Source organism: Pipra filicauda, unplaced genomic scaffold (assembly GCF_003945595.2).
Source record: "Pipra filicauda isolate LSUMZ 115617 unplaced genomic scaffold, ASM394559v2 scaffold32_size4067784_pilon, whole genome shotgun sequence".
In the NCBI taxonomy this organism is placed as follows: Eukaryota; Metazoa; Chordata; class Aves; order Passeriformes; family Pipridae; genus Pipra; species Pipra filicauda.
The window spans coordinates 2417495-2438463 of NW_024104454.1; the positions used below are offsets into that span (position 1 = coordinate 2417495).

A 20969-nucleotide genomic window follows, 5' to 3' on the forward strand; every position below is an offset into this window, starting at 1 on the left:
CCCAGAATCTCCCTAAACCCATCCCCTGCTCATGAACCTTGGCAATATCAGTAGTGATGACTCTGTGTGTTAGTTATGATACTAATATATATTACCACTTCCACAATAAAATGTTCAACATCATCTTCAGACAAACTGTATATTGAATTATAGAAATGAGATTTTTCTTGATAACACCTGCACAAATGAGAAAAAGATAAACTAAATAGTTCTACTAAGAAAAACAGAAATCCAGGCACTGAAGTCTAACTGTTTTTATTATATCTTGAAGATAAGGATAAATTATTTCTTCATTTATTTCTTTTGGTATGAAATTGCAAGGTAGTTCCTAGCATTTCCTAGACCTTCACCTCCTGGACTTAGAAAAAAAGTGAAAATTTCAAAAATTATGTAATTGGCTCGTGTAAAAGTTGGGATATAAACTTTAGAGAGAGTGAAAAATTTGAAAATATTTTTGATACTCATTGAAAAGACTACACTAATGGTCATATCTTACATATAAAAGCTGTTATTAAATATTTTCATAAGACTGTGATGCTGGTATAATAAAGTAGAATATTAATTTCCGTGTCTTCTCTCTAATTCTGTGATCAACCTGTAAACAGTGGGGACAGGGAATCTTTGAATGATTACATATAATTTTTAATATGTTAGAGTATTTAGCAAAAAAATACAATTACTGTAATAATTTTCACAGATTTAGCCCTCTGAAGGAATAAAATGCCCATTTTCTATGGTGAATTGAATGGAACTCACTTCGCTTTTCACGTGTAATCTCTGCATTTGGCAAGATTTGTAAGACTCGATGAAAATTCCAGAAAGAAAATGGTTTGCAGTTTCTATTGGTACAGGACAGCAGACAAAAGTCTTCAAACTCCATCAGGTGAACTGAAGAATAATTTGTCCTTTCTCATGAGCCTACTAGAAGTGATAGATCCTAATCAAGATCACAACTTTTTTCTCCATGATTTTTTTGCATCACGCACAATGCAGTCACCTGCAAGAGAAATTTCATTAGAGCTTTCTATCAGTTATGCTCTGTCATACAGGCGATACAGGCTTGATTCTTAACATTGTCATCTCTGAAGCACCAACCAGATGCATTGGCATACGATTTGAGAATCAAAACAACAGAGAACAGCACTCCTCTCACTTTATTGCAGAGCTCAGTTCAGCATTTAAACTGTGATCTTCTTTATCTCTGGTATTTAATTAATCTGCAAAAATAATGGGTGTTTTATAGAAGTAAGAAGAAGTCAGAAATAATATCTGTGATTCCGAGAAGGATAGAGAAGAGGGTGGGAAAATGGTTGACATAATAACACGTATATACTTACCCAACCAAATACACACAAATGTTTTTCCTTTATGCTTATTATGAGCAACCAGGAACATCTGATTTTTTTTGATTAGCTGATAAAACTGGATTAATGTATATAAAATTTAAAACAGTCACTGATATTATTTTGTATTACACCAAAGAGGATCAAAGGTTGTCAATGATCCAGTTTCCTACTTGACAATGGTTGTACCTTTTGTTCTTATAGGCCTTTTTCTTATAGGCCTTTACTATTAACCTTTAGGAGTTAATCAAAAACTTCCTGTTTATAAAACCATGTTGACCATAACTGCTTTCACAAGTATTGCTTAGAGAGTAGCTATAATCTTTTATCATAAACCCATTAATCACAGATGGTCCAGATTTAGGCTTCCTGGACAGAATTTTTTGAATTTTCATACAAGTATTGGTCATGGACACAATGTTACTAGCCAGATGGGCAAAGAACACATAGGAATGTGTAAATGCAGTGGTTTTGTATGGACTCTATCCTAGTGCTTAAAAGAAATCACCAATGAAATGCTCTGCTGCGCTTCATAGAAATAGTCAGAGCTAGGAATCACAACTGTAACATTTTACATTCAGGTCCATCTTTGCCCTCTATTAAAATTCCCTTAGAGTAGATATTATTTTTCATGTTGTACATCAAAGGATAATGTCTTACCAAATGTTTCTTGAAGATTATTATAGATCTTTGGGTTTCATCCTGTATTATACTTATCAGACTCCTTGCAGAGTGTGATTCATTGTCACCTATCTACACTATGTCCTCTTTAAATCAGGCCTTCATACTACAATATTCACTTGCAACCTTGACAACTGTGCATCCAATGAGAGATGTTTAGCCCCACAACCTATCAGAATTCCATCTTAAATTTACAGAATAGAAGTATATCATTCAGTAGAGTCTTCATCCTGCATGCTATTACATACTAGAAAGGCCTGAAGAGATTGTGATAAGAACATTATTTACCTGGCACAGGACTCTAAAAACTCTCAGTAAGGGTAGTTAGGAGAGAAAATAGGTGAAAAGACATTCAGAGATGATACATAAGATTCTTTTTTCCTAATTTAAATAATCTTAAAATGCTTCTATTCCGTTCCCAATGCATAAAGTACTTTAATTTGGCAGAACTTCTACTTGGAAGAACACAGTGTCCTGAAGTTGGGTTTTCTAATGCAAAGTCTTCCTTTTAGTTTTCAGCATGCACAGCATACACCATTCCTATACCAATAATCTAAATCCAGAGAATGTATATAAAAAGAAAGCCAAAGGGTGTACATTTCCTATTGGTAAACTGATTTTAAATTAATGTAAACTGGTTATTCTATGGGGAGTCTAATTGTCATGCAAATGATAGTAACTTATAGGGTCCTCTGATTAGTCCTTGTTCTTTCTATTTTTTAAACCAAAATCCTCAGAGTTCTTCCTGTGACTTACTCCATTGACAGCATTTTGATTTGATTTTGCTCCTAGAGACACACCTTTGATTACCTGGCACTGGTATTATAGATAGCTAAACTTTTTTCATATTTGTGCCTAGGAGCCCCAGAACAACTGAACTGGAAATGACTAGCTTGGATATAAAGATGAATTTTCTTCTTGACAGTTAAAAAACAGAACAAAATTTTCAGCTTTGCCAAATAAATTCAGTGATAGCTGAAACTCCTTGCAAAACTTTTCTGGAATTGTGAAATGTATCTTGTGGTATAGTAGAGGTAATTGCAAACACCACTAGATGGAATTATCTCAATCCTGCATTAGAAATCAAACAACTTTGTTTTGCCAGTATGCTGCTTACATAAACTAAAATGAAAACTATGCTGTTCTTCAGTAATGATCCAAAATGGTTTAATTATTCTCTTTAAAGTGATTGTATTTTGGACCATAACGGCAGATTATCATAAGAATTTTAACAAACTTGATGTTTAAAGTCACACTAAAAATGAGCTATATCCAAGTACAGAAAAAAACCAATATTTTATTTATAACCTTAGTTTAGTGTTTGAACTACAAATTCTGGTTCTAGAATTGCTTAAAAGATCATGGGGTTTATAGGTTTTCACAAGTAAATTAATTTTTTGGTTGTTTTTTTTTTTTCTGTTTTTTCCATTTTTTTCACAGAATGGTGCTTTCACTAAATACAGAGCAAATCATTACATGGAAAAAAAAAGGTTTGCTTGTTTGTGTTTTTTTCACTTGCAGAGTTACTCTTATTATTCCATTCTCTGATGAATAATTTCAAAGAGGGCATGAGAAAACAAAAGAAAAAAAGCGAAAGTGACAAAATAGACTGAATCTCACCACTAGAATTCACCATAAAAATTCCCAAAGTGTAACAGAATTCTTACAAAATTTCCTAGATCAGTTCTTTTGGGGAATCAAGATCTCCTATGAAAAATATGGCAAATGGGAGTCAGGGTAGGTTGGGCAGGAAAACGGGAACGAGAAGGGTAAATAACTGCAGCAAAAACAGGTTCTGAGGAATACACATAATTTTGTCTGCTTTAGATCACAATAGAATTTTTAATAAATAAATTTCTTTTTCTTTGTAAAGACACTTTTGAAACAGTAGATTTAGCCCAGTCATTTGTGTAATTTGTTTTATAAACCATCTTTCGTTGTTCCCATCCCCCCGCCCCCCATAATGTCATAAATGTTTCAGATTTGAGTCTCTTGTACATTGTCTTTTGAGTTCATTCGGATCAATAACGGTTCATGCACTGAACTGTGTATTGAATTTATTGTGTTAACTGTTGTTGTGTGGTTGAAAGGAGATTTATAAGAGTTATAGTGATTTAGGTGCTCATGCTCTATTGCTGGCATGGGCAAATGACTCTCTATGGGTGTGTCACCTGTAAGCTCATCATCCACATTAATGATCTCTACAGTCCGTGTTGGAGCATGATGGTTCTGCCGGTGATGCTGCTTCCTCATTTTGTAGAAAATTACCAGCATCACAGCAGCCATGAGAGTGATAGCCACAAAACAACCAATTATGATTTTGGTAGTCTTCATAACCTCATCTATTCCCGGGATCCCATTGTTTGCGTCCGTCACAGGAATGGTGAAAGTTTTTTCTGTAGATCTTGTGCTCTGTGGAGTGAGTGAGGTTGTCATGTTAGTGGTTTCCCAGTTGGTAACTGGCGTGGGCCCAACCTGCTCTGTGGTCTGTGCCTCATCCTGAGAAGGTTCCACAGTCTCTACCGTGACAGTTGAAAAGTATGTGTAACCAGGGTTATCCAGGGCGGTCACATTCAGTGTGGCAGAAGCTGTGGTATTCCCAACAGAGTTACTCACCATGCATGTATACAAACCCGTGTCTTGCAGAGTAACCTTTGTAAAATTTAATGTGCCATCACTGAGCACAGCAATCCGAACTCTGTATGCCCCATGTGTCATAACAGATCCATTTGGAGTAATCCAAGATACAGAGGTCAAGGAGGTTGATGCCCGGCATTTCATCTCTGCAGCCATGCCTTCTGTGACGTTGAGGTCTGCTGGTGGCTCCACTATTACTGGAGCATAACATGTGAAGTAATTCAGGTCCAGCTCACCAATGTACCTTCCTTTTAAACTGGGAGGTGTGTGGCAACGGGCACAGCATGCAGTATTGGAGGGTGCCTTGTCTTTAATCCACCAGCTGAGCCAAAGGATATCACAGTTGCAGTTCCAAGGATTGTGATGCAAGTGGATCCTTTCAAGGCGAAGCGGTGTGAACAGGTCATGAGGCAGTAGCGTTAGATTGTTGTGTGCCAGGTTGATCTCTACAAGTGACTGAAGGTTATCAAAAGCATTCCTTTCTATCACTTGAATCTGGGACTGTATCATCCACAATTTCTGAAGATGCATCAACCCTTGGAAAGAACCTGGCCGGATGGCAGTCAGGTGATTCCCAGAAAGATCTAACTCATCCAATTTTACAAGCGGCGTAAGGTTAGGAATCTCTCGAAGATTGCACATGGCAAGGTTCAAATATCTCAAGTTGGACAGACCTTCAAAGGCACCTTCTGAGATGTATGAAAGCCTTTTCAATTCCCCCAAATCCAGCCTCCGAAGAGAAGGGATTCTGTTAAAAGCGTAAGAAGGGATGCTCTCAATGGGGTTGTTTCTCAACCACAATTCCTTCAGTTTTGACAGGTATACAAAAGCCCCATTTGGGATAGTGGTCAGACGATTGTCAAAGAGTTCCAAAGTATTGAGATTGGCCAGACCATTGAAAGCCCCTATTTCAATTGTTCTGATGTGATTCCTGCTGAGCTGCAGGATTTCTAGGTGCCTCAGATGCTTGAAGCTATTAACCTTAATGATTTGGATCTGGTTCTCATGGAGATTGAGTAACCGGGTGTTGGTGGAGATGCCGTCTGGCACGTCTCTCAGATTTTTCCGGACACAGATCACTTTACTGAACTGGTTGCTGCAGGAGCAGACAGAAGGGCAAGTTTGAGCCCTCACTAGACCAGCCACCACAAGAAGTTGAAGAGCCAACAGCACCACAAGCAGGGGGTCAAATAGGGCCCTGTTAAACCTAGGACCTATCATTATCTGCTGTGGATGTAAGGTCATCTTGTTCAACATTCATAATTTATTTGGTGTTGGTCCTTCTGGAGTTCGAATAGTCTGAAAGAAAGGAAGAAGGGAGAATGAGAACATTAAATTAATCTCAAATACTTAAGTGTGTCCTCTAAACAAAGGCTTCTCAAGTCCTTAGAATGTCTAATATCATTTTTCTGTACATATATGTATATCAACTGCAATTGGCAATAAGATAAGAAAATGCCAGAGACTAGCTTTTCCTGCACATTCCAATGTATAATGTGCATAGCTGGATGGCACATAAGAAGTCCAACCACAGTGGATACCTAAAAGAAAGAGATGAAAGAAATTACAAGGGTCTCAAAAGGCAAAAATTAGTAAGATAGGAATTTAATAAGATAGGAATCTTCAAAATATTCAAGGTGTTAACATTTTTTACACATTATAAGACAAGACATCATATAATATGAAGAGCAAGTGGAGAGCTGTTTGGTATGGGTTAAAAACTTTGTCTATGCAAATGTGATTTTGGAATCAGAGTTTAATTAGAAGTCTCTAATTCTGAATATAGCAGGTCATGCAAATGACAGGGCAAGATCTTGCCTATTACAAATTGAAAAAAAAAGAAAAGAAAAGAAACATGGTGAGCATCAGTTTTTCCCTACTGTTAAACAGCATCATCCAATTTCATAATATTTCCTCCTCAATTCTTTTGTTTGGCACCAGTAGCAGAGAAACACTCATTAGTAAATGTGTACTGAACACAAAAATAAGAATAGCCATTTAAACGCTGAAAAATATCTCTGTGGCTTAAGGGTTGGCAGTTTCACTGGCACTTTGAAAAAACTCTAAAAAAATTATACAGATCTTACTGTAAGGGGAAAACAGACCTTTACACTACAAATGATCATTACCATTTTAAGTACTGATTCATTTGTGGTAGTTTTTAAAGTCCCCAGCCCTCAGTTCATTTTCAATCTGCTGCTCAGTTCAAGATCCCTCTGTTGTCGAGATTAATGAAATTTCCTATAAATCAACCAAAAGTGAAGTCTTATAAATTACAGTAAGCTTAAAGCATATTTATAACCTAGAGTATCCAGATGGATAATACATATATTCAGTAAAACAAAACACCATAAGGCAATGGTTTTCCACTCCAAGATCCAAATAGTTTCATTTTGTGTAAAAAACAAAGCAACAAAAATTAAAAAAAAAAAACACACCAGGAAAAATATATTAACTTTCATCTCACAGCAATTCATTTAATGAAAGAATTTTTTTTCTAATTATATATTAGGACAATGTGTTTTTGAGAATTAATTTCTGCATTTTTATAAAACTTGTCATAGTGGTTCAGAGTTAGAAAGTGTTTTCATCTCACTTTTAATAATTTACTTCAGAGAAAGCCAATATAATGGTTAAAAACCAGTGAAGGGAACTGAGAAGTCTGAGCCATTTCTGTTTGTTTGATATGCTCTACATGTGCTATTTATAAAACGTAATTCTTGTCATGAAAGATTCATGAAACTAACGTGTTTTGCAACCTTGAGCAAGTCATTCAGCTTCTCTCTCTGCAGCTTACACTACTGTCATGTGACACTGGAGAACCCTGTGGCTGCAGCGTTAGATGGTACCACTCCCATCTCTCTATCCCTTCCCTCTGCCAACAACTGTACGTCCGAGCATCAGCTTCATGGGTTTGGGACAATGTACTAGATTAGGTGAGGGGCAGCTGCTGTACACACCTTTGTTTTTACTGTAGGCTTACCAGGTCGTTTATCTCTTCACAGGTACTGAACAGAACATATGGAGAAACACTTTAATCATTAAAATTCAAGTTCGGTTACATCAAAAATCCAGCTGTAGTAAAACTATCCACAAATAGAGGGTGAAAAGCACATAGTTCCCATCCTTCTTACACTGTTATGAAGAAAAATCTGCCCCTTCTGTCCAAAAGAATTATATTAGAATCTAATATCAATTTTAGGGTTGTTAGCTAAGATTTGTGACCCATGGATTTTACTGTTGGATAGTAATTAACCATTTTCTGTGATAGTTAATGTGATTGAATTAGTGTTTTTGTCTTTTTGGGGGGGGAGGGGTGGCTTTGTTTGTTTCCATTTGGGTTTTTTTCAGTAATTTTTTTTTCTATTCTCATTTTTAAAATTCTTCTAAAACTTATCCCCTAAGGACTTGGACTGAATAATGAATTCCATTAACAGGTAATAAAACAGTCACAGAAACACATCAAACCAATTATTTTACCATTGAACTGGTGCAATGTTATGTCAGCTTCAGAGATGCCAGTTGTATAAGACTGGTGTGGCATAGGTAGCACATGCGGCTTGTAGAGGCATGGGAATCTTCTGTGTTCTATCTCAGACCCGTTCACTATTAAAGGCCAGCTCTACAAGATGTCATATGGTTTCTCTACCTTTCTTTTTGTTACTTTCTGCTCTCATTCCAGTATCCTGGATACCCTGAAGGACCAGGAAAACTATAGCACTTGTAGAACAAGAAAGTATAGAGAAATAAGAAAGGTCATGAGAGAGCAAGCCCCCAACATCAGATCATGCGTAAAGTTCCTTCAATTGCTCTTTGCTAACCTCCATGAAGCTGATGATCCCAAACTATGCTGCAAGCACTCCGAGGCACTTTCCTCCCATTCTAACTCCTTGAGCCTAATGGTATTACCCCATTGCCTTTACCTAGTCTTTTATCCAGTAAATCTTCCATTTTCATCACTACACATACTCTCATTGGGTGTAAAAAGAAAAAAAAAATTAAAAAAGCTAAGACCATTTTACTTGAATACAGTACTTCATCATAACATATAAATTATTCAGTTATGAGACTGACTAGCAAATATTGCTCAACCTAAACCAAAATGTTTCCATGTCTCAATTGCAAAAACATTTTTGAAAGAAATGCTTTTGTTTTATGTTCTTAAAATAAATTCCCTATATCCTTTCTATCTTTGGTTATTGACTCAAACAATGAATCATTCACATAAAACAGCTCTTTCCGTATGCTGAAGGCAAAAATTGCCCATGGCTTTTACATTTACTGATTTCCCTAGTCATGTGCTAGTGATGTCTCAATCAAACATGTGCCTCAGTACTACAATCTATCAAAGACCTCCGGGGAAGTCTGACACCATCGGGTTTCTGCAAGATTCAAATTCAAATACAAGCTTGGTTACTCACTAATTGTTAGCTTCTCTGAAGAAGACAGGATCACCATTTTGTGAGATGGGGATACAAAGTTCGAGATATGTTTTCATATATGTTGGTATGTTTGATCTTTCTGTGTCTAAGCTGGATCTTTTTTAATATATAAGTACAGAAGATCTATATTGTCACCCCTCTGCAATATTCAGGGAGGCAGTGGGAGCAAATCTTAGCTTTTGTAGCCACCATTTGATTTAACATTGGATTTATTTACACAACTCAACTTTTTTCCCTCTGTGTTGGCAATATAGGAAACAAAATGCAGTTTTTAGCATAAGACCACACTTGGTCTTGAACTTGGTTCTGCTGAAGTACAGGGCAGCTGATGATCCAAAAAAGCAATTATGACCAGCAGAAAATATGCTAGGCAAGCATATGCCTTGCAAGTCCTCCCTTCCAACTAGTGAGCTTTGCATGAGGCTAATACTGCAGTGGCAGTGGAATGTATTAAAAAGGTCCTTTCTTTTATACTAGTGGTCTTCCACAGCTCAGAACTTAAATATTCAGGAAGTCTTGGTGCAGGTATTTCACATCAGGGTAATTTTAAATCATAAATACCTTGGAAATACCCTGGAAAAAAATTATCCAACACAAAAACACATTCTAAAATTAATTTAAACCCTTGAAGAACATTATGGAAATATTTTAATGGGCTTTACGTAAAGATCCATCTGGAACTCTGTACTAGAGTAATTTGCTATTCAATACCTATTATGCCAGAGACACATGAAGATTTAGCTTAACAAACCCACACATGGAACATAGACCATCAACCAGCTTTAGTCTTTGTTGACAACTCTTTGTCTTCTAAGTAATTTTTTTTTTTTTTTTCATTTTTCTGGTACCAAAATAGTAACTTCATGGTCAATACAGCAACACTAGTGCCCTCTGCTGTATAGACTTAAAATGTAGTTTAAAATGCTAAGAATTTCCTTAATACACAGTGAGTTGCCCAGACACAGTACAATTATCAAATGTGTTTCCAAACATGACCTTAAGCCTATCTGTGGCACTATTCTAATTATCATCTGTTATTTTAATACAGGAATGTATATTCTCTTTATGGCCTTGGAGACATTCCTAGACATATATGGAGAGTTGTTTGGTTTGGTTTCTATTTCCACAGGAAAAAAAAATAATCTTTCTGAAATTGGCATTTGATATGCATGTTCTCCTCTCTGTTGCTTATCTGACACTTTGTTAGTCTTGATGTACTACACATTTTCCTCTGAGCAAAAAGCATTACCCTCTTAAGATCCAATGCAGAAGATGAAGCAAGGAATGACAGAGCTAATCTACCTCTACAGACATGCACAGTGCAGCTTTCCTTAGGGGCAGCTTGAAGGATGCGGTAGTTATGCTGCTGAAATCTAACTTTGCCACTTTGCCAGAAATGTCTTCTTATGTGCATTGTAATAGTATCCCAAATTAATTTTTCTTTCCTTTTTCTTTTTGGTAATTAGGTCTTGAGACTGATGTGCTTTCTTCTCCCTTTGTTATATTACCAGGAGAAAGTGATTATGATTATTCTGATCACTGAAGGATTTTCCTGTAATGGTGGGCTTTGATTACAAAAAAAGAACTTCTACACCATTTCCAAAGATCTGCCTAATGAGGTGGCAAAGATATTTCCCCAAGCTCCAGTGACCCTTAGCTGGATCACTGGCAGTTTAGTTGCTCTTGGCAACTCATACTTAGCTTTCCATCTAGTCTGTGGGTCTATGAATAACTATCTCAGCAGCAGAGCTGTGCAGCACAAAGGCCATGGCTTTATCCCAATACATGGTTTAAGATACAGTGTGATCTAGCACATTTTGGTTTGTGCTGTATATCTGCCATGAAATCCTGAGATGTGATGCTAGGTGTCACTGACTATGTAGACAAATTTATCAGATATCAGGTGTTTAAACTATCTCAGTAAAATTAAATCATCACAAGTACATCAGAGTTAAGTCTCAACTGAAGCACAGTTAAGTAATCAAAACTCTCCCTCAGCCATGTCCCAGAAAATTTCAGGATGAGGAGCATTCAAATCCCTTTCAAGTTGACAAATACGTGAATGCATTCAGAAAATGCATTTTTCCTTCACTTTATATAGCATTGTTATGTATGCTGTACATCACACCTTTTTTGAGAGAAAAACCCTTTGCAATGATATCTGCATTTTATTCAGAAAACAAGCCACTCTACAGTTGCAAATTAAACTGCAGACTTCAAACATGTGAAGAGGAGCTAGGTGTGTCAAGCAGCTAATTATTCAGGGATGTCTCTTCTGGTAGCATCAGCACCAGAGAATTGAAAATAGTTTCTGTATGGACAGAACATGGAATACAGCAATAAAAATAAGTCCAAATCCCAGGAAGACCTTATGCAGAAGTGACTCTTTTGACTCTCTTTTCGGGAGCTCTGAATGCTCTCAGAGCCTGAGACTGATCCCCTTTTGGCAGCAATGTCAGCAGAGGAAGCCAAAGGAATTTCAGCGTAGATACAAACCGACAAGCACACGATACGCTTTAGCTTCACAAAATACTGAAACACATGAGGGTTAATCCTCGTCCCAGAACAGAGACTGAACTGTGGGCAGGCAGCTCCACTGGGGTCAGAAATCCTCTACCAACATCTGCTCTGCAAATGGTCCTGCAGCCTCACATGTGTGTCCCCAGGTGGCTGTAAAGAGTTGGGCTGATGGAACCACACTGCTAGGGATTCACTCACCATACCCTTCCGCCTACCTCACCTCCCCCGCTTTTCTGTCCTGAAATACCTTTCCACCTGGCTGAACCCCCGAGGACTAGAGCTTTCAGTTCAAGAGCAGTACAAACACTTTGCATGCTGTTCCCTGCCCCTATACAGTACAATGACACCCTTCTCTTTCTCCACTGAATGCCTTTGCCACTAACAAAGGAAGACATATTATGTTCTAAACAGAGCATTGAAATAATCATCATGCAAAATCAGTGAACTGGTTTACAGTAGATCTCATATCTTCCTCTTCCTAATCTTACTTTTCATTTTCCTCATGGACTGACTCCTGTCTGAAGTGTTTGGGGTTTTTTAAACAGATTGTTTTACAATGAAAACCCATGACTGCAACTATATAGCTGTGTATCTTTTCCTTCATTCTTAAAAATCACTTTTCCCTTTTCAGTGCTATAGGATTTTAAATGTCTCTACAACAGTTAAGGGAGCCATTGCAATAATGTCTAAAACCTGGGATGTTTTAAAGCCTAGCAGTTTTTATCTATTTGCTTTTTATTTTATTTTTAGTTAAATATGGTCGAGGCCAAAGAGGGCTAGATAGACAGTCCTGCAATGCAAACTGATTACTTGTGAGACCAGACAAATCAAAACACTCCCAATGCAAATTATTCTCCTCTTTACATCTTTCACTGTTTTGCTCTGGGACGTAGTTGGGACTTTTTGTGGCCCGTTCAAGCATGTAAGTGTAGGAGGCAAAGTGGGTATTGCTGTACCCCAGATACCTCCCAGTTCTCTTCTGCAAGCCTTTCAAGACTCAGCTGAATCACTAAGACACATACCTGAAAGACTTAAATGTGATTGGACACATTCAATCCTCCTAAATCACCACTGATTTCAGGGGAGTTCAATCAAGGATGAGTTTGACCCAGTCTGCCTTTTTTTTCTTTTCTTTCATTTTGTTATACAGAAAACGGCTTTATTTCACATGCCTCATTTTCCAGTAGGATTTCATGTTTCCTCTCTCATGTTCTTCTAAGGTTTAAAACTTTCGCTTTAACTTCAGGTAACAGAAATGAACATGAAATAAATATTTTAAAAAGGAGAATTTGAGTGTACATTGGTCCAAGAAAAAATATTTGCATTTTAGCTGGAAATTAAGATAATTTACAGTGTTTGAATCTGTATCAGTCTCTTATTTCCCCTCTATTTATAAATATTATTTTACTCTTAAGCATCATTTGCAGTTTCTATCCTCAGTATAACTCATAATATTTGCTAATTTCATAGGAAAACCATAGAAAATATCAGATGATTTGTAATGAATATTTCTTTAGGAAGATTTAGTTTTATTAAGAGGACTTATTTGACTTCTTTATTGTCCTTTTCCTGGATGTCACTCAAAGGGCAAAGAGGACAAAACAGACCTAACTTATCTGTTCAGACTACTCACAGTGGTACGAATAGGAGCAACCTATGAATTATTCATGATGAACTAACTTAAATTCTTTCATAAAAGCCACAACAATACAGCTTGGTACTAGTGCACCTAGAAACGTTCTAGAATTTTTATTGGAATTAACTTTTAAGTGGGTTAATTATATTACATTAAATCTTTGTGTGGACATTCTTATTTCAAATTTAATTTAAGCTAAATTGAATCAAGGCCACTGTAATTTCAATTAAGAATGTTCAGAAAAGGATGTAATGTAGTTTAGTTAGTCCCTTTTCAAAGTTAATTTAGGTTCATTTTCTTGAGACCCCATGTAGACATTAGGAACTTTTGTTCTATATTGACTTGGGCTTGATTCAAACCAATTATGTAAAGGTAAAAAGGTTTTCTACCTCATCACTGATCCCCTGGGTTACTCAAGTTCCATTTTGCTTCATTAATTCAGTTGATAAAACAGCTTCTCAGAAGTTTTGTTGTTTTTTTTCATCTTATATATTTTTCTGGAGAGATATTTATATAGGGAGAAACAGATATCTGGACAGTAGGAATTTTACAATAGCCTTATAAGAAAATTCTCTGAATTACAGATGCATGCCACTACATCTCATGTGCCAACCATGATATAAGGGGAAGTCATACGAGAACCTTCAGAATTTCTCTATCTTATGCCACAAACACCTCAGTGAGGAACAAATAAACTGCACTATTTCTATAACTATGCTTTTTAAATTCTTTTTTCATTTATTATCAAAGTAAAATCACAGATCCACATTAGGAAGGCACCTATGAACCACAACAAAATTAGTATAAAACCAACCTTTAATAAAAAGTTTTATGCTGTTCTAAAGCACTGCTCCAAAACAATTTTCAGTGCAATTTTCAATCCTGTCACACTGGGTCATTTTTTGAAACATTAGTATTTCTTTGTTTTTAGTAGACTAGCAGTGATTTAACAACATCTTCTTAGACATAACACAGTGATACCTCAACTCAAACAAACTAGTTTTGGTCTGGTAGAATATTTCAATTTTTATACATGAAAAAATTAAATTATATAAATTAACATACTTTTCAACAACATAATACAGCATTTCAAAGTGGTAGGCAAAAATCTGCAATTTAAGTGTATGAAACATTAAAATTTGTGTCTTTCAAAAGATGGAAAGGCAAAAATGTGCAAGGCTGATGGAATCCAAGATGTTAGCCCTCGTTCCTTCCGGAATTTTCTCCCTACTCACAGACTATAAAAACAGATGTGGGAAATGTTGGGTCAGAACACCAGTCTAAGAATATACAGATGTAGTCAGTACAATGAAGAGAAACAATAACAACAAAAAAGGCAATTAGAGTAAGAAAGTTGCCATTAAGAAAGTTGGAATCTAGTTTTTAAAGTACAAAACATAATTTCCTAAATTACAATATTTGCTCATCTATTGAATGTGCTAATGCTAAATATTCTTGTTACCCATACACATCATGCTTTGAGCCTTCCTGAGCTCTTAACCTCAGCAGATAACATAAACTAGAAGACATAAATATTTTAGTTTGATGAGCACTTAATACAGTTGTGGATCAGTAGCAGTTTTCTATACTTTTCTACACTTTGGCAACACAGATGCTCTGGTAAAATCTGAAGTTATTTTAAAATATTTGAAGGTTATTTTCATATTAGCAAATTGGAGAATTGTCCATTTCAGAGGCATAAAAAATCAAGTTTGTCCCTTAACAAATGCAGTTTTTCCAAATGCATTTTTTAGTATGCAAAACAGAGATTAAAGGAAATTATAGTAAAGCAGCCATGTAAAATCTGCATCAATGCTTTTTGGGATATGAATTAAAATAGATATTTGTCTAAATACTTCTATGGTATGATACTGTGCCAAGAAAGGTGTTTTCCTGTTTTCCTTTTTTTTAGGATCTGAATTATTTGATGCTGAGTTGGAAAAATGCTTGGTAGTTATTTCATAACCTTGGTAACTATAGTCTGTATTGTTAGTATGTATTATTTCAAAATACCTTCTGGGGGAAACATATCCAACTAATAACACACTAAAGCACCAGAGTCCATTTTGCATCATTGCATTTGTAGTGGCTAACTGAGTCCAAATTACTCCCTCATTCTGCTAATAAATAAAGCAAGAAAGAGAAAAAGAATCATGCGTTAAAAAGTTAAGGCTGCAAATAGCCTCGAGTCTGGTAAATGATGGTTAAACTTCTTGTCCTTGGTAGCTATGGAAACCCCTTAAGGTAAGAGTGGAACACAGGCACTTTGTGGTCTGCGATTTACAAGCTGTTTATTTAATTATGAAGGAATATGAAACTGTTAGGGGCAATGCAATTATCCTACTGTGATAGTGTTTTGAAAGAAAAATAGGTACAGAGAAATATAAGAACTTAATTTTTTTGAAAATTACTTGTTTTAGGACTTCTATGAAACTGCAATACATTGTTTTTTACTGAAATCTGTGATTATTTTTTTCCCCCAAAGGGTATGAGGAGCCAAAATTAGTAATATGACATTTTGCCATAATATCCCTCAGTAGATTCATAGTAATTATGTCCATTCTATGCTTCATGAACAAAACCAAGGTCAGGGTGTGTTTCAATTAAACCCTAGGTGTTACCAAAGTGCAGTACAGCCAGAATAGCATGCACATTATTACCAGATCTATCACTGCTGGGCAATGAGTTGGTCACAGGTGCTCTTGTGTACAGTATTTGTACACCTTTAAATATTACTAGTGGGAGAATGTTTCAATTCAATTTAGGAGGCAGCTAGTGAAATAAAATTAAGAGTGAAACTATGTGATGACTCAGGGGGACTATAGCATCTTCTTACAAGTATTTTCCCGGATCTGAACAACAAACTTTGACCTGATAGTTCTGTTGTTCGGATTTGCATGAACGTAGTGGCCTCAGGGCCCTTTGCATACAGTGAGAGCTTTTGGCAACAATCCATCCTTCATTTGATTGCCTTAATAAGATGTGAGGTATAAACACATCCTCACAGGTCATCTGTAAAAGAGACAGGTAATATTATTCTTGTTTATGGCTGAAGAAACTGAGGCAATAATGGATTAAATCAATTGCCAAAACTCAGCACGTCTCTACATGATACTTGGGAAACGTGAGCTTCACATTCCATGCTGACTAAATACAATGTGTGTTGCTCCAAATGATAGCCATATAGCAAACATCAACTTGTTGCTGACCTCAAGATAATGTGTCTTAGTGCACTGTTTCAGTCTGGCCCTAAGAGTACAAAGACTGAGTCTGCTTCAATGCAAAGTGTGGATGAATCTTGTTCCAGCAAACCACAAGAGTCGAAGTGGATGTGCTATAGGGAATGGTGTCAGCAGTAGAGGCAGAACAGGGGCCCAGACATACCAAAACACATTTCCAACAGAATGCAGATTTAATCTATGTGTTAAAGGGTGTGATTAACATGTCATGATATTTAAAAATAAATTTTATTAAATATTAAAAAATGCTCTGTCCTATTCTAAAGATTGCTGTATTATTCTTCTTATCAAAGTATTTGTACACATTCCAGAAATGCGTTAAAAATCCTGAATTTGTCATTTCATGTACATATTCTTTCTCTCATTCCTTCCCCTTTCTACATTCTTTCATATACTGTTTTGGTTCTGAGGCATTAACAAGCATTTGCCACAAGCTGTTGACACTATAGATGGCAAGTCTGAAGAAGTACATTGAGAGGTTGAAATTAGAATTTATAATGCTTGCTATGGTATTCCTCCTCAGAAATCACTGGATGTCTCTTCTACCCATAGAACAGATCACAGACATTGAAGTGGATCGCCTCAGCCCAGTCCGATCCTTGCTACATTGATAATGGGTAGACACTCCTAGGGACCTACTATAATCTTTTCCTTGTGAACTGTTCTCAAAACTTCCTCTTGGACAGGCTCTCCAATATATGTGCAATGCTCTTCTGATCCTTGGCCACAGAAAAGCTTTTGTATAACCCTCATGTCAGACAGGTCTCAGCAAACCTTAAACTGCTTTTTAAATATAAATGTTTAAAAAGACCTGAAAGAAAATTCCTTCCGTAGGAATGTACAAGTGGCAAAACGTGACATTTCACATTCATTATCTTTTGGGGCCATCCAACTAAGATTTAAATAGCTTGAAAAAGAACAGCAGTTCATCTTCAGGGAACTAGCTTCACTAGCTGGAGAAGGAAAGGGAAGAGTGTAATAGCTAAGAGATTTATAACTGGTTTTTATGCAAGTAGGTAAAGTATCTTCTGGTGTCACTGCACCACTCTAGGACAACATAGAACCACAGAATCATAGAAGTGTTTCAGTTGTAAAAGACCACTAACAACATTAAGTCCAACTGGTAATCTGACACTGCCAACTATCCAGCTAAACCATGTCCCTAAGTGCCATATCTACACGTCTTTTAAATACCTCCAGGGATGATAACTCAATCATTTCCCTGGGCAGCCTGTTCCAAACCTTGAGCACCCTCTCAGTGAAGAAATTTTTTTTGATATCCAATCTAAACCTCCCCATGTGCAACTTGAGTCCATTTCCTCTTGTCCTATTGGTAATTGCCTGGGAGAAGAGGCTGATCCCCACCTCACTACAATCTCCTTTCAGGTAGGTATAGAGATAAGGCCTTCCCTGAGCCTCCTTTTCTCCAGGCTAAATAACCCCAGCTCCCTCATATGTTCCTCATATGGCTTATGTTCCATCCCCTTCACCAGTCTCATTGCCCTTCTCTGGACTCACTACAATGTCTTTCTTGGGCCCAAGACTGAACACAGGGTTCAAGGTGCAGCCTCACCAGAGCTGAGTACAGGCAGGACGATCACTTCCCTGGTCCTGTTAGCCTGGCTATTTCTGATACAGGCCAGGATGCCATTGGCCTTCTTGGTCACATGGGCACACTGTTGGCTCATGTTCATCTGACTGTCAACAAGCAATCCAGGTCATTTTCCACCAGGCAATTTTCCAGCCATTCTTCCCCAAGCTTGTAGCGTTGCCTGGGGTTGTTATGACCCAAGAGCAGGACCTGGCACTTCACCTTGTTGAAGCTCATACTGTTGGCCTCAGCCCATGGACCCAGATTATCCAGATCCCTCTGCAGAGCCTTCCTACCTTCCAGCAGATCAACACTCCCACCTAACTTGGTGTCATCTGCGAACCGAGGGTGCGCTTGATCACCTTATTCAGATTCAATGATCCAGCAAAGATATCAAACAGGACTGGTCCAGCACCGAGTCCTGGGGGCACCACCTGTGACCGGCCGCCGGCTGAATGAAACTCCGTTCACCACCACTCTCTGGGCCCAGCCATTCGGCCAGGTTTTTACCCAACGAAGAGTACATACATCCAAGCCATGGGAAAGTGCTGTGGGAGACAATGTCAAAGGCTTTACTAAAATCCAGGTAGACAGCATCCACAGCCTTTCTCTCATCCACTAAGTGGGTCACCTTGCCATAGAAAGAGACTAGGCTGGTCAAGCAGGACCAGCCATTCATGAACCCATGCTGGCTGGGCCTGATCCTCTGCTTGTCCTGCACGTGCTGTGCAATGGTACTCAAGATAATCTGCTCCATGACCTTCCCTGAAATGAGATCAGCCTGATATGAGCTCTTCAAATCTCATTTGCAGTTTCTCTCAATGTCGGTTCTTCTGCAACAAACATGTTTCTGACCTAGTAAAGGATGGATGTTGTTTTCATGGATCACAGTACTGTTGAAAGATAGCATGTTCCAAAAACAGTTTCACTCTAAAATGACTAATTACTAATGTTTTAACGACTAGATTCTAATAATAAGTTCATTAATTCCCAAATGTCTTAGTATAAAGCATAGTCATAGGGTCACACATACATATAAGACGACATTTGGATTTTACCTTAATAAACATCCTTTCCCTTTTCGTGCGTAGTCAAGCTCTGGAAGCAAAATTAAAGAGATAGAACTAGGTACAATTTTATAACTGTGCTGACTTCTTTAATGTGGCAAACAAAAACAATTATGCATTTTTATTTTTACCTGTTTTCATTTTATTAAAATGTTAAATTAATTCTGAAGCAACTAAAGTAACTGAATACTGGAGCATTCTTTTTCTATGTGTGCTGAAATGTGACACTAGCGCAATCCCATATCATCCATCCCAATGTGTTTTCCTGAGGTATCCAAAACATAGTACAAATCTTTGCAGAATATATCAACTGATTCAGGTACTGATAATGTAGATCAGCCTGGAAGAGTCATTGTTAATAAAGAAAGTTTGGAAAGTAGCTTTGTGAAAATCAAAGCTTTAAAGGAATTTGTGGAAACAATGGCCAATTATGTGAGTTATTCTCTTTCTGTCCAGACCATCTATAAATCAAAGAATCATAAACTATAGGGATAGGATAGATGTTATCTCTCTGAAACTTTACCCTGCAATAACTCTTATAGAGAAAAATAATAGATTACTTTACATTTTCACATAGACATGGGTTTAGTCATGATAAATATACATTTATTTGATGGAATGTCTTCTCTACGTAGGCTGCCTATAGCCTGCTTGTTGAAATCACTGGCCAAATTCAAAGCACTATTGCATCAAATTGAAATTCATGAAAGCTAGTACATACTTCTTTAGTAAATGATCATTTTCACTGAAGTATTATTTATCTACTTCAAGTTACCAACAGGATACAATGCCCAGTATCAGCCTGCTTGTTCAGCTCTTCAGACTCTTAAGTGCTGATACAGTATTCTGTGTTCATAAGCCCACCATTAGACTTGCATTTGTAACTAGAGAAAATCATAGGTAAAAATTTACTCCTACAGAAACCAATGGGAATTTTGCCTTTGATTTCAGTGGAGTCAGGACTCCATGTCATATATCAATAAGAATTTGCTGTATAGAGCCAGTTGCAGATTATTGCTGATGTAAGCACTAGGGCTTTGATGCCATTCTTTTAGGACAGTTTTCAGGGAGACGGAAATGTAATTTTCATTTATTTGAAACTGTCAGAGAACATAAAAGGAAAAAATAGTAACTGAGACAGCTAAAAGAGAGTTCGTATATATGAAAGTGGGCTATATTAAAAAAAAGTAATATAATATTTTAAAATGTCAATATGTTATCATGGATTCTTAAAAGATTCCCAGAAAGTACACAACTATTTTAAAAATGTATAGCAAGAATGAATTCAGGGTTCAAAACAAATTTGAAAATTATCTGTCCAAAGTAGAATAAATTTGATATTTGATGTTATTCAAGGATATAAACATGGCTGCTTGCAGTAAAGCTTTCCATTACTATGTTGGCCTGCATAGCAATACAAACATTTATCACAGATAACAGAGATACCACCAGGGTGTCCAACATCTGCCGTTGGGAAATGTTGTTTTCAGTTTCTTACAGCTTTGTAAAATTTTAACCATTTGCAGATTAAATGTTCCATATTAGGTATATACCTACAGTATAGTCACTGAAAGTTGTGTAGACACTCAAAACAGATTTAAAGCAGCTGTCATACCTTATGGTAAAAAATAACTTCAAGAAAAGGAGAACTTTACTGGTAAAGGCTCAAGTACTGAATTCAGGTAATTTTTTTCATTCTGTACATTGAAAGACACAGAGTTAACTATAAGAAAAGTATGATCTGTTAAGTTAAAGATAGTAATAAAACACAACACAGCCAATGAAGCTTTCATTCAAACACATGCATTTCTGC

At 36.8% G+C, this 20969-nt stretch overlaps 1 protein-coding gene across 15 annotated transcripts in view; it reads right to left on the minus strand.

The window, feature by feature from the left end:
• Positions 1–618: 618 nt before the first annotated feature.
• The window catches only part of LRRC4C (leucine rich repeat containing 4C), a 498827-nt gene continuing 478476 nt past the window's right edge, over positions 619–20969 (minus strand). For 13 of the 15 annotated variants that reach the window (XM_039383915.1, XM_027732634.2, XM_027732632.2 and 10 more), the window contains one exon: positions 619–5960. In XM_039383915.1, coding sequence (XP_039239849.1) covers positions 4002–5918 — 1917 coding nt within the window. In that variant the 5' untranslated portion in view covers positions 5919–5960 and the 3' untranslated portion in view covers positions 619–4001. Of the gene's footprint in view, positions 5961–6790; positions 17685–19147; positions 19165–20969 lie in introns of those variants that run through there. The other 2 variants (XM_039383918.1, XM_039383919.1) reach the window with 2 other exon arrangements.